The sequence below is a fragment of the Mus caroli genome, chromosome 1 (assembly GCF_900094665.2).
Source record: "Mus caroli chromosome 1, CAROLI_EIJ_v1.1, whole genome shotgun sequence".
Classification (NCBI taxonomy): domain Eukaryota; kingdom Metazoa; phylum Chordata; class Mammalia; order Rodentia; family Muridae; genus Mus; species Mus caroli.
The window spans coordinates 1,846,103-1,862,867 of record NC_034570.1 but is presented as its reverse complement, the minus strand read 5'-3'; the positions used below and the strand labels follow the sequence as shown (position 1 = coordinate 1,862,867).

At 36.7% G+C, this 16,765-nt stretch overlaps 1 protein-coding gene across 3 annotated transcripts in view; it reads right to left on the bottom strand.

Moving 5' to 3' along the window:
• Atp6v1h (ATPase H+ transporting V1 subunit H) overlaps positions 1–16,765 on the bottom strand; it is a 67,627-nt gene that overhangs the window by 45,810 nt on the left and 5,052 nt on the right. For 2 of the 3 annotated variants that reach the window (XM_021176841.2, XM_021176920.2), the window contains exons 3-7: positions 15,496–15,598; positions 11,155–11,244; positions 8,898–9,011; positions 6,343–6,447; positions 3,346–3,399 (exon numbers count right to left, since the gene is read on the bottom strand). In XM_021176841.2, coding sequence (XP_021032500.1) covers positions 3,346–3,399; positions 6,343–6,447; positions 8,898–9,011; positions 11,155–11,244; positions 15,496–15,598 — 466 coding nt within the window. The remainder of the gene's footprint in view (positions 1–3,345; positions 3,400–6,342; positions 6,448–8,897; positions 9,012–11,154; positions 11,245–15,495; positions 15,599–16,765) is intronic. The other variant, XM_021176995.2, reaches the window with a different exon arrangement.

The following is a 16,765-nucleotide window of genomic DNA, read 5'->3' as shown; positions in this document are numbered from 1 at the left end:
AAACTTATGAGTTGTTTATTTCTGAATTTTTCACTTAATATGTTTAGACTACAGTCGTCTCCTAATAACTACTGACTGTAAGTTGCTCTGGGTTCCAGCCAGGGCAGCCTACAACCTAAGAGCAGGCCTGTGCTGTATGAACAATATAGGCAGCACTTTTGATGGGACCACACCATTTAATAAAAAAAGAGCCAAAGCAGCAAAATCAATCCCCACTAGTAAGGACATCAGAGCTGCCATGGAAATCACTGAAGAAATGTGGCTGAAAAACAAGGAAACTAGACTTTCTAGGTTTATCTGTTTCTTATTCTAAAATGCTGCATGCTCAAACATGCATGAACCTTAAACATACTACACTAGATGGTGAGAGTCTGTCACACAAAAACCAAAGCACAGAGTTTTATTCACATTACAATCCACAAGAGGTGAATCCAGATCCAGAAATTAGATTAGTAGCTGCCAGGGGTTGAAAGAAGAGGACGGACCAAGCAAACAGTTCATATGTACAATGCAGTTCTTAAGTTTCTGGATTGCTGAAAATACTATAAATTTAGATTGTAGTAATGGTTGCACAGTTTGATAAATATAAAACACTGAGCTGTAAATGCATGAGTTTCAGACTACACAAAACATATTTCAAAAAAGTCTCTCAATCACACTAGTTACATGTGGTGAGGGGCTACTTCCATAGACAGACCATATGCATAGAAGACTTACATTACAAGAAGTCCTGTTAGAGAGAACCACTCCAGAGTGCTGAGAAGCAAGTCAGAACAAGCAGGAAAGTAAACCTAGCCACTCTATCCATGAAATGACATCTTAAGAACTAATGGGGATCGGTCCAAGAAAAAGACACCAGAGACCAAGACACACCAAACACTGATGTAAGCTGTCATTTCCTCCTCCACTCAGGTAACAGTGAAAAGAGGACATGGAAAAAGGAAAATGAGAAGGAGGTAAACAGAAGTTTCCAGTCATTCTCAGTCTTCCTGATAAAGAGATCACAGCACATGGAGAGATGACAGCACTCCTTAGTCAGGACCTCAGCCCAGAAGTTCATTTCCAAGGTAATACTGCTCCTCAGAAGACACACTCTGTAATTTGCACTAAAATCAGTAAAGAACAAACAAAGTAGAGAAACATAATCGGATGCTTCCAATAACTGTGTGAAAACAGTATCAACACATTTTAAGCGAACTTCACTTACTTATTACTAAGTGAAAATGTCTGTAACAACCAACCCTTCACTTATTGATGAAGCCTCTGAAAATAGTCATGGATCTCACTTTGCAGTGTCAACTGCTGCTTTATACTGCCCTCAAGAGGCAATACTGAATTATACAGCCTAACAAACTCTTCACACTAACAGTTTAAAAGCTATCCAAAGGCATAATACAGATATAATAAACGTCATAGTATGCAGTGGGTTGAAGCAATGTCTGAATAGTCAATTCCAATTCAGGTGCCTTTAGAAACAATTTTCTCAATAATCAATGCACTGCATTAGTATTTCTGACACTCACTAACTATATGATGTTCAACAAGATTATGTTTCTTGCCCAGCCTCATTGCTTTTGCATAAGATGAAAGTAACATTATAACCTACACCAAAAAACATATAAAGCTATATAAGACAATGAAAATATAAAACTAGTAACATGGTAGTTACACAGTAAGTGCTCAATAAATACTAGCTCAGATTTGCCCTTTAAAATACAATCAAAGAACAGGCTGGTAATATTCTCAACTTGAGGTCTGCTTTTGAAATCAATACCTAAGTAAAAAAGAAAAGAACTCAGGAAGATTGAGGAAAATTAAAGACAAGGTATGAAATTTTAAAATTACTATTTAGGGTGTGTGTCAGAGTGTATGGATCTACTAGATAAACCATTTACACTAAGCCAATACCAGCTCAACCAATTCTGCCTAATACAATGAATAAAAAAGTACAAACTGAGAATCTCACACAGCTCAGCTTACCTCTCCTTATATAGGGTTTAATGTGTTACAAACACTAAGTTTATAAAACAAATTATTCTAAAAATACCTAAGATATAATACAATAACCATTTCTGAACTTCCTATTAATAGGAACTCCACAAGAATTAAAAATGCCAGTGGAGGGTGGTAAATGACTCAGGAGTTAAGAGTCCTGGTTATTCTTTCAGAATATTGAGGAATTCCCAACAGCAACATGGCAGCTAACAAGGGTCTGTAAATCGAGTCCCAGGGCATCCAACTCACTCTTCTTGCCTCCACTTTGTAGATAAGGTATATAGGCATACATGCAGACAAAACTGCCACACACATAATAAAATAAAAATTTTATTACAAAGAAATAAAGGTGCCAATTTACATATTTAAGTTAACAACTAAACCTTCAGGCAGTGGTGGCACTCACCTTTAATTCTAGCACTCAAGGCATGTTCATCTAACTATATACCTTTTTCTGATTACACTTCAAACTCCTTTTTCTGGTTTCACACAATATTCATCACATCTTTCAACCCATGACCCAAAGGGAAGGTTGTCTACTAGCTTTCAGTGTAGATTCTGAGACTATTTCCATTCTTAGACTAACATGCAGGTATATTCCATTCAGATAATATAAGTTACAATAATCAATACAGCTGTTACATGGATTAGACAAAGCTTCATTTACAGCTACCTCTGTCAACACCTCATAGGTATTTCCATCACATGTAGCTGCATCTACCTCCTGTTTCTCTCCTTTGTCCTGAAGTTTTTGTCCCCTGGCTCCAACCATTATCTGTCCTTATTTGTTTAAACTTATAGTCCAGTCCCTGAGCTACTCAAATACAGCAAAGTTAAACCATTGCCAAATGAGAAAGATGATGTTAGCTAAGAACCTATGGTCCATAACTAGCATTAACATTTAAGCACTTAAAAGTGGGAAGAGACAGGTTGAAGAAGGGGTGAGGAGATGCATGCTGTCTACAAAGGCTTGAGCACAACTTTGGTTTTGTGTCATCAGTTAACTGATGCATCGTTTATACCCAGGTTAGACAGATACAAGACAGTTCACAAATTACTAAATTGTGACGCAAATGACATGATTGTGCAGTGTACAGCGATTCTAACTCTTGCATTGATTTGGAGATCTAAAATAGGATGTCCTGCAAAGACAGCAACAAAGAAGGGCAGGATTTGTATCTCCCAGAAAAAGGGCAATAGAATTAACTTCACTGTGGGGAGGTGACAAGTCAGATCCAAGGATTTACATTTGGGGAACTAGTAAAAATCTTCACGTTTGTAAATGCCTGAGTCAAAACAATGTATTTTCAAGGTGTTAAGAAACCAGTCAATTGGAAGGAACATACTTACATCACTTGAAGAGATTGTTCCTGTTTCAACAGCAACACCGCTACCACGAAGTTTCTATTACAAAATAAATGACTTAGAACTTACTTTTGTTTTTTATTTTATCCTAACCTATCAGCTTACAAAATGAGTTGGATGAATTTTATCATTTTCCCTAATCCTACTTTATAAAGAACATGAAGATGATATAAAAGTTATTATCCTCCACCAAATAATCAACAGACTACTACAAGCTGAACAGTAGTCGAATAAACACAAGATAAGTTTCAAAGGTGAAGCTTGCAAATATTTCTGCTTCAGTATTTGCTAAATGAATGTTGTTTTCAGATGACTGCCTACCCTACTACTCTCAACATTTTTGATAAAACTTCTTTAAACAGATGCTTAATAATAGGAAGATAAAGCGATGCTATGGAGTAATCTCAATATTCACCATCACAAATGTTACAAGGAAATTACCAAATTGAATAGCATGTAACAAATCAAGAGAAAACTAATAATGAACTTTGAGGGAGATGTTTTTTCTTTATTCATACCTATTAAGTATAAGGCAAAAAAAAATGCTTTTGTAAAAATAAAAAAATTGCAACCTAGACAAAGTTTATTTTCACTAGAATCATGAAATTATGAACCTTTTATGAAAGAGAAAATACTTTTGACAAAAAAAAGAATTTTCACATACTATTAAAAACATTTGAGTACGATAGCAAATAAAATTTCAAATAATCCTACCTTTCTTTAAACAACACATTTACAATTTAATCCTGATAAAAGGCTATGGAAGAATTTTCTGCCAGTAGCAAGAAAGCCAGTGTGATCAGAACCAAGCAGAGGCAGTGCCCAGACTGAGAAGCAAAGCCAGGCTGAGCTTGGGACTTTCAGTAGGTGCCCTATAGCAGAAGGACTTGCAGAGAGGATAGGCATCAAGCCACATCAGAAAGCCAAAAGATGATGGCAGAGACAGAACACTGGAAAGATACAGAAAGATCTTAAAGAACATCGACTCAACACTAAGAAGCCCAACTCTGAGGAAAACTGTTCTGGCCTCTGAAATACTTCATCCACTAGTGATGAGAGACTTCCCCATGTTGTAGGAAACGTTTACAACCATGCAAGCATTAAATGAGTGTTAATCATTTCAGGAGTGTCAATTCATCTCTGAGGCGCAATAGAAATGGTCCTACTCTGAACAAATGTCAAAGGTAAACTGCCCACTAAGTACACAGTAGTATGCAGTTCTTTCATACCAAGTTTCACTTTGTAAATTCAGGTACATCTGCATCTTACAAGAGAGCTAGCATTAAAGCAGAATGAGATTCATTTAAAAAGGACACTTAATTTTTAAACCTTTTTTTTTTTTTCATAAAGGGAGAGAGGAAGTGTTTCCTGTCTACCAAATGTAGTATTCTGATTCCAAATGACCTACATTTAGAGACTTAAATTTTTATTTTCATGCACCCAATTCCATGTTTTAAATACATTTTAAGTATCTTACAAGCTCAGGAAAACCTACAGCTGGACAATGTCATAAAGAATTTCATTCAAAACATTATCTAACTACAAATTAAGCTCTCTAAGGTAGTAAGCAAAAAATATCTAAGCAGAACATTAGGTGTCTCTCACACCTTAAGTTAAAACCTATCAAGTAACATTTATTTTTAGGGGCTGAAGAGATGGCACAGTGGTTAAGAGCACTGACTGCTCTTCTGAAGGTCCTGAGTTCAAAACCCAGCAACCAAATGGTGGCGCACAACCATCTGTAATGAGATGTGTCGCCCTCTTCTGGTGTGTCTGAAGACAGCTACAGAGTACTTAGATATAATAATAAATAAATCTTTTTTTAAAAAAAACATTTATTTTTCATTTAAAGTTGACAATACAGTAACTGTCGATATTATTTTCCCTGGTTTAGCTCCTCCACTGAGTTCTGGCTTTTGTTCTCCAGAATACTCTTCTCCAGGCCAACCTTTATTTCTTTTCTTTTATGAGCATCAGTCCTAACGACCATCTAATAGTCACTGGAAGCCTAAAAGAAACATTCCAAAAGCCATCATAAGTATCCTATTTTTGTCCCATTCTACAAATAAACAAAGATAACTGACATTTTCCCAGTTATTACATCAGCAACCTCTCTTCTCCTTGGAGACATGGTGCTAGAGAAACCTGAACGCAACCCAGATGATCAGTAAGCAGGATGTTCCCATTGTACCTAAGTATTTAATCCCAAAATTCCATCTAATACTGTGGAAATGAGCCACTATGTAAGACAGAGTTGTACGACAGTTGGATTTAGCAGTCTCAGAATTCCCAAAAGGTACCTAGAAGCCTGGCACAAACTCTTAGCCAAGATAAGGACAAGCAGATTGCCTAATGGTCAATAATGTATTACCTGCAGTTTAAAACTCCCCTGGCAGCACACAAAATCAGTTTGGTGTTTGTGTAACCACTTAAACAAGATACTTTAGTTATGTAATCAATAGGGTATAAAAGACCCCCTAGAAGACCTCTAGAGGTCTCTCCCCAAAACCAAGATTTCTCATACAAATGTTGGTGGTTCAAACACCTAGGCCAAGGCAGATGCTCCACCTGAAATTCTCTGACCCCAGAGCCTGTTCACATGCAGTCTCCTGATGGACCATTTGTTTTCCTACATGGACTCTCTGTGAGCACTCACTAAATTGCTTCCTTTAGGTCCTGACAGTTCTATAAGTTGTGTAATCCTGGTAGCTGCCTAGAAGGAACCTAAGTCCCTGACTGCTCAAAAGCAAGGAGAGAAAACCACAAGTGGCAGAGAAAACAGAAGGTTTGAGTTGTAGCCAGTGAAAGAACAAACAGTTAAGATGGCCTTCACATCAGTAGTAACTGGGTTTACTTAACAAATTCAAAGCAGAATTATTTTAATACGTCTTTTGTAATTTAGCATATTTACCAAAAACAACATATGAAAACATAGATCCTAATACCACATTTCTTTTGGATAATAAAGGAAATTTCTGTTACCTGTGAACTCAGCTGAGTTTTTATCCAATTGAAATAGTAATTTAAGTCACTGCCTTCCATCAGTTCTTTCCCCCAAGCAGCTAACTTAGCAATGATTCTTGCTGCCTGAAAATGAATAGGAAATCCATCTGAATACCAATCACATCCTGTACCTCACAAAGAGACAGCTCTTGTAAATCACTTTGCTAAGTGGTTTTCAAAACAATTTCTGGGGGACAGGGGGTTGGGAGGATGGGAGGGATATGATTTGTTTCTTAAAACTATTGTAAAACATATCTGTGCCTTAAGAACTTATATAGCCGGGCGTGGTGGCGCACGCCTTTAATCCCAGCACTCGGGAGGCAGAGGCAGGCGGATTTCTGAGTTCGAGGCCAGCCTGGTCTACAAAGTGAGTTCCAGGACAGCCAGGGCTATACAGAGAAACCCTGTCTCAAAAAAAAAAAAAAAAAAAAAAAACAGAAATTATATAGCATTCCCTAGATTATTTTGCATTTCAAAATAAGATTTAAAGACATAGTGGTGACATAAATCTATAATTCCAGTACTTTGGTACTGGGAAGTCTGAGACAGGAGAATCAAGTATTTGAGACCAGAATGGGCTACACATTGAGAAACTATTATAAAAAGAAAAAAAAAAATAAGATTGGGAATTAATCTTAATACCAATATAAATTACCCAAAAAATAGCTAAAGGCTGGCACGACATCTAAGAAGGCAACAGAGCTTACTTACAAGCCTTAAAATCTAAATTCAATCCCAGGAATCATGTGACAAGAGAGAAACAACTACCAGAAGTTATCCTCTGACCTTCCTTTGCACTAGGGCACATGGGCCATGAAATAAATACATAAAGTAGTCAAGTGATTTGAAAGGACTCCTATTTGGAACCCATAGATAAGGATGTGAGTAGGAAGGACACTCCAGCATACTCCAGCATAAGCGAGGGGCAATCATAGTAGCCAATAATCCAACCCTCCATTTGAAAACTTAATGAAGAGCAATTTAAATTAAGAAGATTATTTAGGGACCCACAAAATATAGTTCCGTTGGAAGAGTATTTATTTGCCTAGCATTCAGGAGGCCTTGGGTCTAGCATCATAAAATGGGTATGGAAGCAGACTTGGGGTCTGGGGAGACAGGAGCAGGAGGATTAGTTGTTGAAGATCATTTGCAGCTATTTAGGTAGCTGGAGGCCAGTCTGGGTTAAATGAGACACTATCTTTAAAGAAAAAGTTATCTGTGGTCTGGAAATTCAGCTCAGTGAAAGAGTACTTGCCAAACATGTACAGGCTCCAACAATATAATATCAAAAAGTTGACCTTAAGCTATGTCTTCACTTTTAATATGATGCTCTAGCTAGAGCTGCATCAGTTTATAACAGTATGAAGACGTTTAAACTACACCAGACAATGGAAACAAACCTCTACAACTTGAAGTGGGGAAAAGAAAATATATTATTGGTTTTTAAAACATTACTCCTAAAAAAATGTAGCTTTCTTGTGACTCTTTGGTTTGTTTGGAGGTTTTTTGGTTTACCTTTTTCTTGGGGGGGGGGGGGGGGGCTAAATGTCTATAACATGTAAAGTATGAGTAGACAAACATATAAATCTAGGTGCATATACAAGAACACACATGTGGGTAGGAAAAGAACACACTTGCACAGAAATGTTTCACTGACAGTGGTCCTTGACTTTAGAATGGAAGATATTTACCAAGGATCCTAAAACCCACTCTACAGGGGAAACAGGAGGCTTGCTTTGGCCCAAACCAATTCTCTCAGCCCTTATTCTTATGTTTTCACTGACAGCATAAAAAACCTTTCAGTACTGAAGTTCTTACTGTAGTTCTTAAAGCTGAGTTTAAAGCAAGAGGTTCTAGATACTAAGAATAACATATTAAAACACTAGTTATTTCAAAACATTTAATTTCTACATATTAAAATGTGATTTTTCTTGCTGTAGGCAATCTTGAGCTGTTTGTACATGTAAATTCACCATGTACAATGACATAATGAATGCATTCATCTAGTAAACTTTATAACTGAATCAGACCAACACAAGCTCCCAATCAGCTCGTCTTTACTCAGTACCATTAAGAAAGTAGTCACTCCTCTGGGAACAGGTAAGCTATCAAGCCACAACCAACCTATGTTTATTTCTTATGTTTGCCAGTTTAAAAATAATAAACTATCTTCTTATATGGTATATGCGTAGTTTGAATATGAAATGTCCCCCACAGGCTCCTGTGTTGAGCACCTGGTCTCCAACTAGATGTACTGTTTTGGGAAGTTCTAAAACCTTTAGGAATGGGAGTCTCACTGGAGGAAGTAAGTCACTGAGGGTAGGGTTTCAAGTTTTGTAACCTGACCCTGCTACCTCTTCCTATTACCTGAGAGCCACTTACCTTGAGAACTATGATGGGTTGTAATTCCTTAGAACACTGAGAAGAAATAAACCTCTTCTCTCTGATGCTGCTGCTTTTCAGTTATTTTGTCACAGTAAAAGGAAAAGAATAAAATATACAAAGGAAAAGAATGTGATCAATTCAAAATTTACCATATGAACAGTAAAGGGATCCTGGCGATTCAACATCGGCAGAAAGTATGGCCAGGCAGTGCTCTTGCTTCGTTTCGCATAGTCAAAGAAAATGCTGACACGCTGGTGATTTTCCTAAAAGAAAACCAAGCACATAATGATTATATACTGCTTCTCACTGCTTATTGTATATTCCATTAGTACGTATGATTTTTTTCTACTGTACATATGTAATTTGTCTCTGTCATTATTAGATAACAGTGGCAAGAACTTGAAAAAACTGCTCACATATCCAGAGTCGAGAACAAGAGAATAAATTAAAGTGTGTGTACCAGTGTTCAACTTACTTTCTTCACTAATAAATTTCAGGATTCCTACCTAGGTATGATCCTCAGTGGGCAGGTCTTCCCGGCTCAACTTACATAACCTAGATAATCCCTCACAAACATGTCCACAGGCAAAAATGATCCAGATAACCCCTCACTGAGACTACCTTCCCAGGTGATTACAGAATGTATCAAGTTAACAGTTAAAACTAACCTAAATAAATAAATTATAAAAAATTTTAAAGACAACCATCACAATAACATGAAGTATACTGTATTTATAGCAAACTTCATACACAAGCAACTACAGAACACTAACAAAGAAAGCATTAGTAAATTTCATAAAGGAACATATTTTCAAAATATGATAATTAACTGGAGAGATGGCTCAGTGGGTAAGAGCATGTTCTATATGGTGGGCATGACTGTGCCGTAAGACAGGGGTTCAATTCCCAGCACTAGCATAGAAGTTCATAACTCCAGTCCCAGAGAATGCAATACTCTCTTCTGGCCTCCACTGGCACCAGGCACCACATGGTACACAGACATACATGCAAGCAAAATAAAACAAATAAATATTTTATGTATATATATATATATATATATATATATATATATGTGTGTGTGTGTGTGTGTGTATACATATGTATGTATGTGTGTATAATGTATATAGCATATATGTGTGTGTGTGTATATATATATATATATATATATGAATGATAATTACATATATTGTTGAGGTTTGCTCCCCTCATTTTGTTCCATGCCTGCCAGCTATTTCATATTGTTGCTATAACATGCCTGCCAGTCATTGACACAGAAAAGTAACTGGACTCAGAACAAAGTCATGCTGATCACAGCAAGAGAAGGAAGTTGGAAGGGGGGAATGATATAGAAGTGAAGAAGAAGGGAAGAAGAAAGGAATGGGAAACAGGGGGAGGAAAGGACAAGGACAGAGACTGACAGACTAATGTTAGGCTGGCTAAGATGGCTCACACTTCATCCCAGCATTCACCAGATTCAGACAGGACCCTCTAGAATTTGAAGCTAATTTGGCCTACAAAAAAGCAAGATCCTGCCTCAATTAAACAAAACAAAACGTAATCACTAGACTAAGATTCAGGTATGTTTGACTCACTCCTGTAATCTCAGTACTTAGATTACTGCTGAGCAGAGAACTGCCATGAATTCAAGGCTACACAGTGAAATCTCAGACCAGACACAAAAGGACCCTCCTCAAACAGCCAAACAATAACAACAAAATTAGACAAAAATAATTTTTTACCATGCAAAAAAAAAAAACAAAAAAACACCATAAGCATAGACAAAATTAAAATACAAACAGATATACTACTCATGATGAATTCTGCAAATTTATAGAAGAAGCAAACAACTTGGGACTGGAGAGCTAGATGACTGCTAATAATCTACAGGACAATTCCAGTTCCACTGATTCAAACACCCTGTTCTAGCCTCTGCAGTCATGTAAGTGATGCACAAATATATAAACAAAACACCCATATACATAAAATAAAATGGACCTAAACAAGACAGAAATATAAAGTAGACAAAGACAAATAATTCAAAGATAGTATTTTAAAAAGTTCCCTTTAAAAATGTCAGAAAATATTCAACTTCATGTATCATTTCAAATAAGGAAAAATGAAACCACCTGACAATGTCCTCTGCCAGCAAAGCTGCAGAGAAACATTCTTCTCATTTGCTGCTAGTGAGAATCCGAAGTAGAACCCTGGACCATCTCTTAACACAAATACAAATGCAGCTATCCTTTATCTAGCAGTGCAACTTTTGAAAATTGTACTATAAACAAAATTTGAAAGAATATTTGTACAAGGTTACTCTTTGCCTCATTAGACCTGAAAATGAAGCCTTTTTGAACTGTTGTTATTATAAAGTATAAAACAGCAAAGGCCCCAAAGGAATATACTCACCTGCAGCATATCATCAACCATGGTTAGTATGTACTGCACTGTCTGTTCTTTGGAGATGTGCGTCATCAGATTTATAAATGTTTTAGCACACTGCAAAACATCAAATTAATGTTATTATTCTCTTCTTTTTTTTAATTTTAAAACAGCATCTCACTATGTAGTCCTGGCTGTCCTAATCCTCACTATGTACAAGAGGCTGGCCATAAGCTCAGAGATTCCCTTGTCTTTTCCTCCCAAGTACTGGAATTAAAAAAAAAAATCTATAAAATATTATTTGTTTCATAGAACAAGAAATGCTATTAGATAGCCAATTATAGAAAACGTGTACTTTTTATACACATTACAGCAGACCCGAGGACTTCACCATGACTTGTGTCAGATTTTTGACTGTTTATAATGATAAGCTTTAAAATAGTTGCTGTTTTTAAGGATACCCACCTAGCTATTATCACTCTTGATTACTCAGGACAGCATAACATCTTATAGACAATTAAAGTCTAAAAATGATTCTAAAATGTATTTATTATTTTTGAGATTAACTTGGAAGCAAAACACTCAAGAGTGCCGGAGATTGCAATCAAAAAGCCTTGGTCTACTATACCCTACAGCATATCAACAATATGGATCTCTCTGGAACGCAATAAAAATTGGAACCAAAAACATGGTACCTAACAATTTTCCTAAGGCCATTATAACAGTCTGAACTGTACTTAGACTCTTTCACCCAAGCATAGCTCTGCATCAAAAAATGTGATAGACAGTCAAATAGCATCTTACTTGGGTACCAGGTTCTAAATTCAGCATGTAAGTCAATTAAAGCACAATTAAAACTATTTCATATAAGTCTTTTAAATCATCCCAAAAAGTATGGCTTTGAATAAGTAACACAATTCAGTAACAAGTTTGGAGTCACAGTTGGAAAATCTTTGCCTACTCTAAGGCAGAACAGATTGACAAGATTCTATTCAGTACCCACTCATTCAGTAACTCCTCCATGTAAGAAGCAACAAGAAAATATCTTATCAAAGTCATACTCTTCCAGAATTTACTGTATCTAATGTGTGTCTGTGTGCGCGCATCCGTGCGCGCAGGCAGGTGTATGGTGTGTCTGAGATATACACATACATACATATGTATACATATGTACACATATATACATCCATACTATCTGTTTGGAATATACATATATTCCATGGACAGATAGTCCACACACTATATGGAACAGAACTTTTAAATTATATAGCATGAAGTGGAAATTTCTGGTTTCTTTGGAAACTCAGTTGTATCATATGATGTTTTTCTGGAAACTGTCTTGTAAGAGGTCTCGTGATGTTCCTGGAAGTTGTCTTGTAAGAGGATGTTTTGCAGAAACATGAGAGGGCATATCATACTTTGCTGGATCAAGTGCTTAGAAAGAATATAAATATAACCCCACAGACAATGAGAGAATGCTCTTGCATTGCTACACCTTGCAACACTTTACTGGTCTCTGCTAGCTTCACTGGTCTTTATTAGTCATGCAACACTTTGCTGGTCTTCACTGGTCCTCGTTACATAGAGAGGAATGCACCAAAGAACATCTCATGGTGTTCTGACTGATTTCTGCTACTTCCACTGTCTCAATTCAGGGGGACCTTGCAGTTTTTGCTGGATAAAGCTCCTGCTACTGACATGTGTTTGGTATTTGCTATTGGACTGGACTGCCACTACTGATTTGTGTTTGGGGTTTGCTCTTGGACTGGACTGCTGGTATCCTGACAACAAAGAGTGTACTCATCGTAAAAGAACTATTTCTAAACAGGTCCACAATCCCCTTTTCCTATAAGCCTTCTTTTTCCCCTACCTCTGCTCAGTAGGCTAGAAGGGAGGTTGAAGTATTCTAGAACCCTAAGTAAAAGTAGGTTTAGAAAAATCTAAGCATACAATAGCATTTCTAAAATAACCTTTACAATACTGTCAAAGTTAAAAGTAAAAATACTTAGATAATTTAATCAAACATTAAACTGTAATCTCTTAGCAAAAAATAAATTTCACATATAATGCTCAATAAAAATTTTTTAATATACTGCCATTTTCTTTGATTAACAGCAGGTGCTGACTTCCTGGCATTAACATAAAATGCCCAGCACACCAAATACTGGAATCCAAAAGAACTAGTTTACTCCTTTAATGAGGATCTTCATATATTAAGACCTTTCCCCACTCTTATAGTGATACAGTGATTCATATAGTGCTGACAGGCATGAAAAATTGGGGTTGATCAAGAGGGAATCTTTAAAATGTATATCAAAAGCCTTATAAATGTTTAAATTATGTGATCAACAATCATGTTTATAGAACTTAGTATCAGGTAATTATTAATATTGTTCACCTCAAAACTCCTTGTAATGGGAAAAAAAGCCCGAAATTACCAAAGTATGTAAAGTATTGGTTTCAAGCATTTTATGATTCACCCACTTAATAGATAACTCTAGATTTTTGTTTGTTTTGAGAGAACTTCTTCCAAGGAGAAGACAGAGCTTCTCCTCGGAATTTCTTTTCTTTTCAAACCTTTAAATAAATTCAGTCTTCAGTAGAGCTATGTAGCTCTAGCTGTCCTAGAACTCATAGAGATCTGCCTAATTCTGCCTCCTGAATGGGGCAATTAAAGGCCCGTGCCACTGTGGCCAGCTCAGAATTACTTTTAAAAGCCATTATTTGCATTAGCAAGAGTGTAGGCTTAAGTCTTGAGACTGAAGTGAAAGCACTAAGTGATAACACAGATCTCTTGAACAGAAAAACTATCAGGTGAAATAATACTTTTTTATAGTTGTTTAATAATATAAATTACAAAAGCATATCAACTACATATATATCTTAAATTATCATACATGAAAAGCTCTAAAGCAATTTAAAAAGAAACAATGACTAGAAATCCATCTTAGACATAAATATGGCAAATTATCAATGGATGTATCTATATAGAGACGGTATGAGGAGACCATGAGTGCAGCTCAGAGGCAGTACAAGAGCTTAGCATACATGATGTCCTAGGCTCAACGCCAGCACCACCACCTCTTTAAGATGGAAAAAAAAAAAATTTAAGTGTGTGTATATGTAAGTATAAGTGAGTGTGTGAAGAGTGTGTGAAGAGTAAGAGGGAAGGAAAGGGAAGGAGGAAGAGGGGGCAATACCAAAATATTTTAGATTACAATACAGGGGTCTCAAAAAAGCTCAGAGTAGTTATAAATATTTAATGAGAAAAAATGTAAGTCCTACATAATCAAAGTAATAGGATGCCCCTTTCAGCTACAAATTCAAATATTCAAATTAAGCATTTCAAATATTACTACTGATAATGTAATATTAAAAAATTAACAAGTTTGAAAACTGCACATACTTCAAAAAAGTGCCTTTCATTCCACAAACTCTGAAGGTTATTCATCTGGGCTTAGTTGTACAAGCAGATAAACACAGCCACACAAAAGACTAAGCTAGAAGGATTGTAGGTTCAAGAGGAGCCTAGACTACAATGTGAGTTCAAGGTTAGCCTGAGCAACTTAGTAAAGTCTTATCTCCAAAAAGAAAATAAAATTCTAAACTAAAAAAGGAAGGGGGGGGGGAGTAAAGACTAGAGAGAGGGCTCAGAGGTTAAGAGCATTTGTTGCTCTTGAAGAGGACCCAGGTTTCATTCCTAGGACCCACACAGCAACTTAACTGTTTGTAACTCAGAAAATCCAACATCCTCATCTGGGCTCCATGGAACCATGCACAGATGAATGCACTGTAGTTACATGCAGGCATAACACTCATACACGTAAAATAAAATAAATCTTTTTTTAAAGGTTTAAAAAGAGGCCTAGAATATAGTGTGATTGTAGAAAACTTGCATGGGCATGTTTAACCCTCAGTACAGCAAAAAGTAAAGAAAACAGGAGGAATTCAAAATAAAGAGATTGCTATGATGCATAGCGCTGCAGTTCCAGATATTTTATAGGAGGATCACAAACTGGAGGCCAGCTAAGCACAATTTAACAGAATCTTGCCTCCTAATAATAAAGGCTGGGATATAGCTCACTGGTAGAGCACTTGCAAGTGTCTAAGCAAAGAACTAATGGGTTTTATCCCTAACATGGCAAAAAGTAGTTAGCACTAATGCTAATAACATACAAGCAATAGTCGTGAAGCGTTTTCTAGCATTTTAATTTTTATGTTGCAGTTGGAGACTGGAAGTTGAATCCATGATCTTTCTTGTCCACGCTAACTAGGTACTCTAACACTTGAGCTACACCTCAGGCCTTTCCAGACTTTGTAATGATAGGGACATAAGTGTTCATTATGAAATAAAAGTAAGGCCTTTACCTGGCTGCCTTCAGTTTGAAGCATCTCTTGCTTGTCCTCGGAACTTCTTTTCATTTCAAACCTTTGAATAAATTCACAATCTTCAGCAGAAATCATCTGCCCCCTAGAAAGTAAGAATGAATTATTCTGTTCATTAAGTCCTGAGCAGCCACTGTGAGAGACACAGAAATTGGAAAGACTTTTCCTTCCTCCTTGGTGTGTTCTAGAAAATTACAAGGGCCACTATTTTGTGCTAGGTTCCTGTATTGATCCCCATAGAACTAAAGAGTCTGACAGAACAGAAAATAAAGCAGACTAAGTTCCCAAACCACACAGTGTCAATGGGCAGAGTAAAGAGCATCCTGTGCTTAAATCCTAGCCAAAACACCAAACTTGACTTACCTAACCATAACCAATTCTACTATTCTGGCTCTCCATCCCCACCTTAAGACAACAATTTAGACATGAGGAATGAACTTTCTGGTCTTTATGCTCACCTTACCCATTAAACTATCCTCCTGTGGTCAGTCCATCAGAAAACACTCCATTTTATGGAAAAGTATTCCCTGACTGTAGAAACACAAAGGAAACTGGTAAACATCTTTTAACTCATTAAAATTTGTCTTTTGATAGTTAATAAGGGGCAAATGCTGACTAAGTGCTGACTAAGAGCCTTGCTATTATCCAAAAGTCTAGCTCTACCACTTAGTGACTGACTCCATGTAGTCTGGATTAATTTACCTAAGGAAAAGAACAAGAACCACATGACTTTTGAAGGACTTGTATAAAGGACAGAACTACATAATCAAGATGCAATTAATATAGCACCTGGCCCACTGCAAGGATTCAATAAAATGTTACCTCTTTTACTCAAAGTCTCACTCAATTTCCCCCTATCCCAAGGCCAACATATTTCCTTGGCCTTCAAACTCATTACACCCAAAGCCACTTTACAGTCAAGTTCTACAGTCACTTCCTGACATTTTTTTTTCTTCCAGTTGAGAATACAGACATCTTCCTTCTCTTTGAAAAATAACCTAGATGAGCAGTGGTGACACATGCCTTTAATCCCAGCACTTGCGAGGCAGAGGCAGAGGCAGAGGCAGGTGGATTTCTGAGTTTGAAGCAAGCCTGGTCTACAGAGTGAGTTCCAGGACAGCCAGGGCTACCCAGAGAAACCCTGTCTTGGAACAACAAGAAAGAAAGAAAGAAAGAAAGAAAGAAAGAAAGAAAGAAAGAAAGAAAGAAAGAAAGAAAGAAAGAAAGAAAGAAAGAAAAGGGGAGGGGAGGG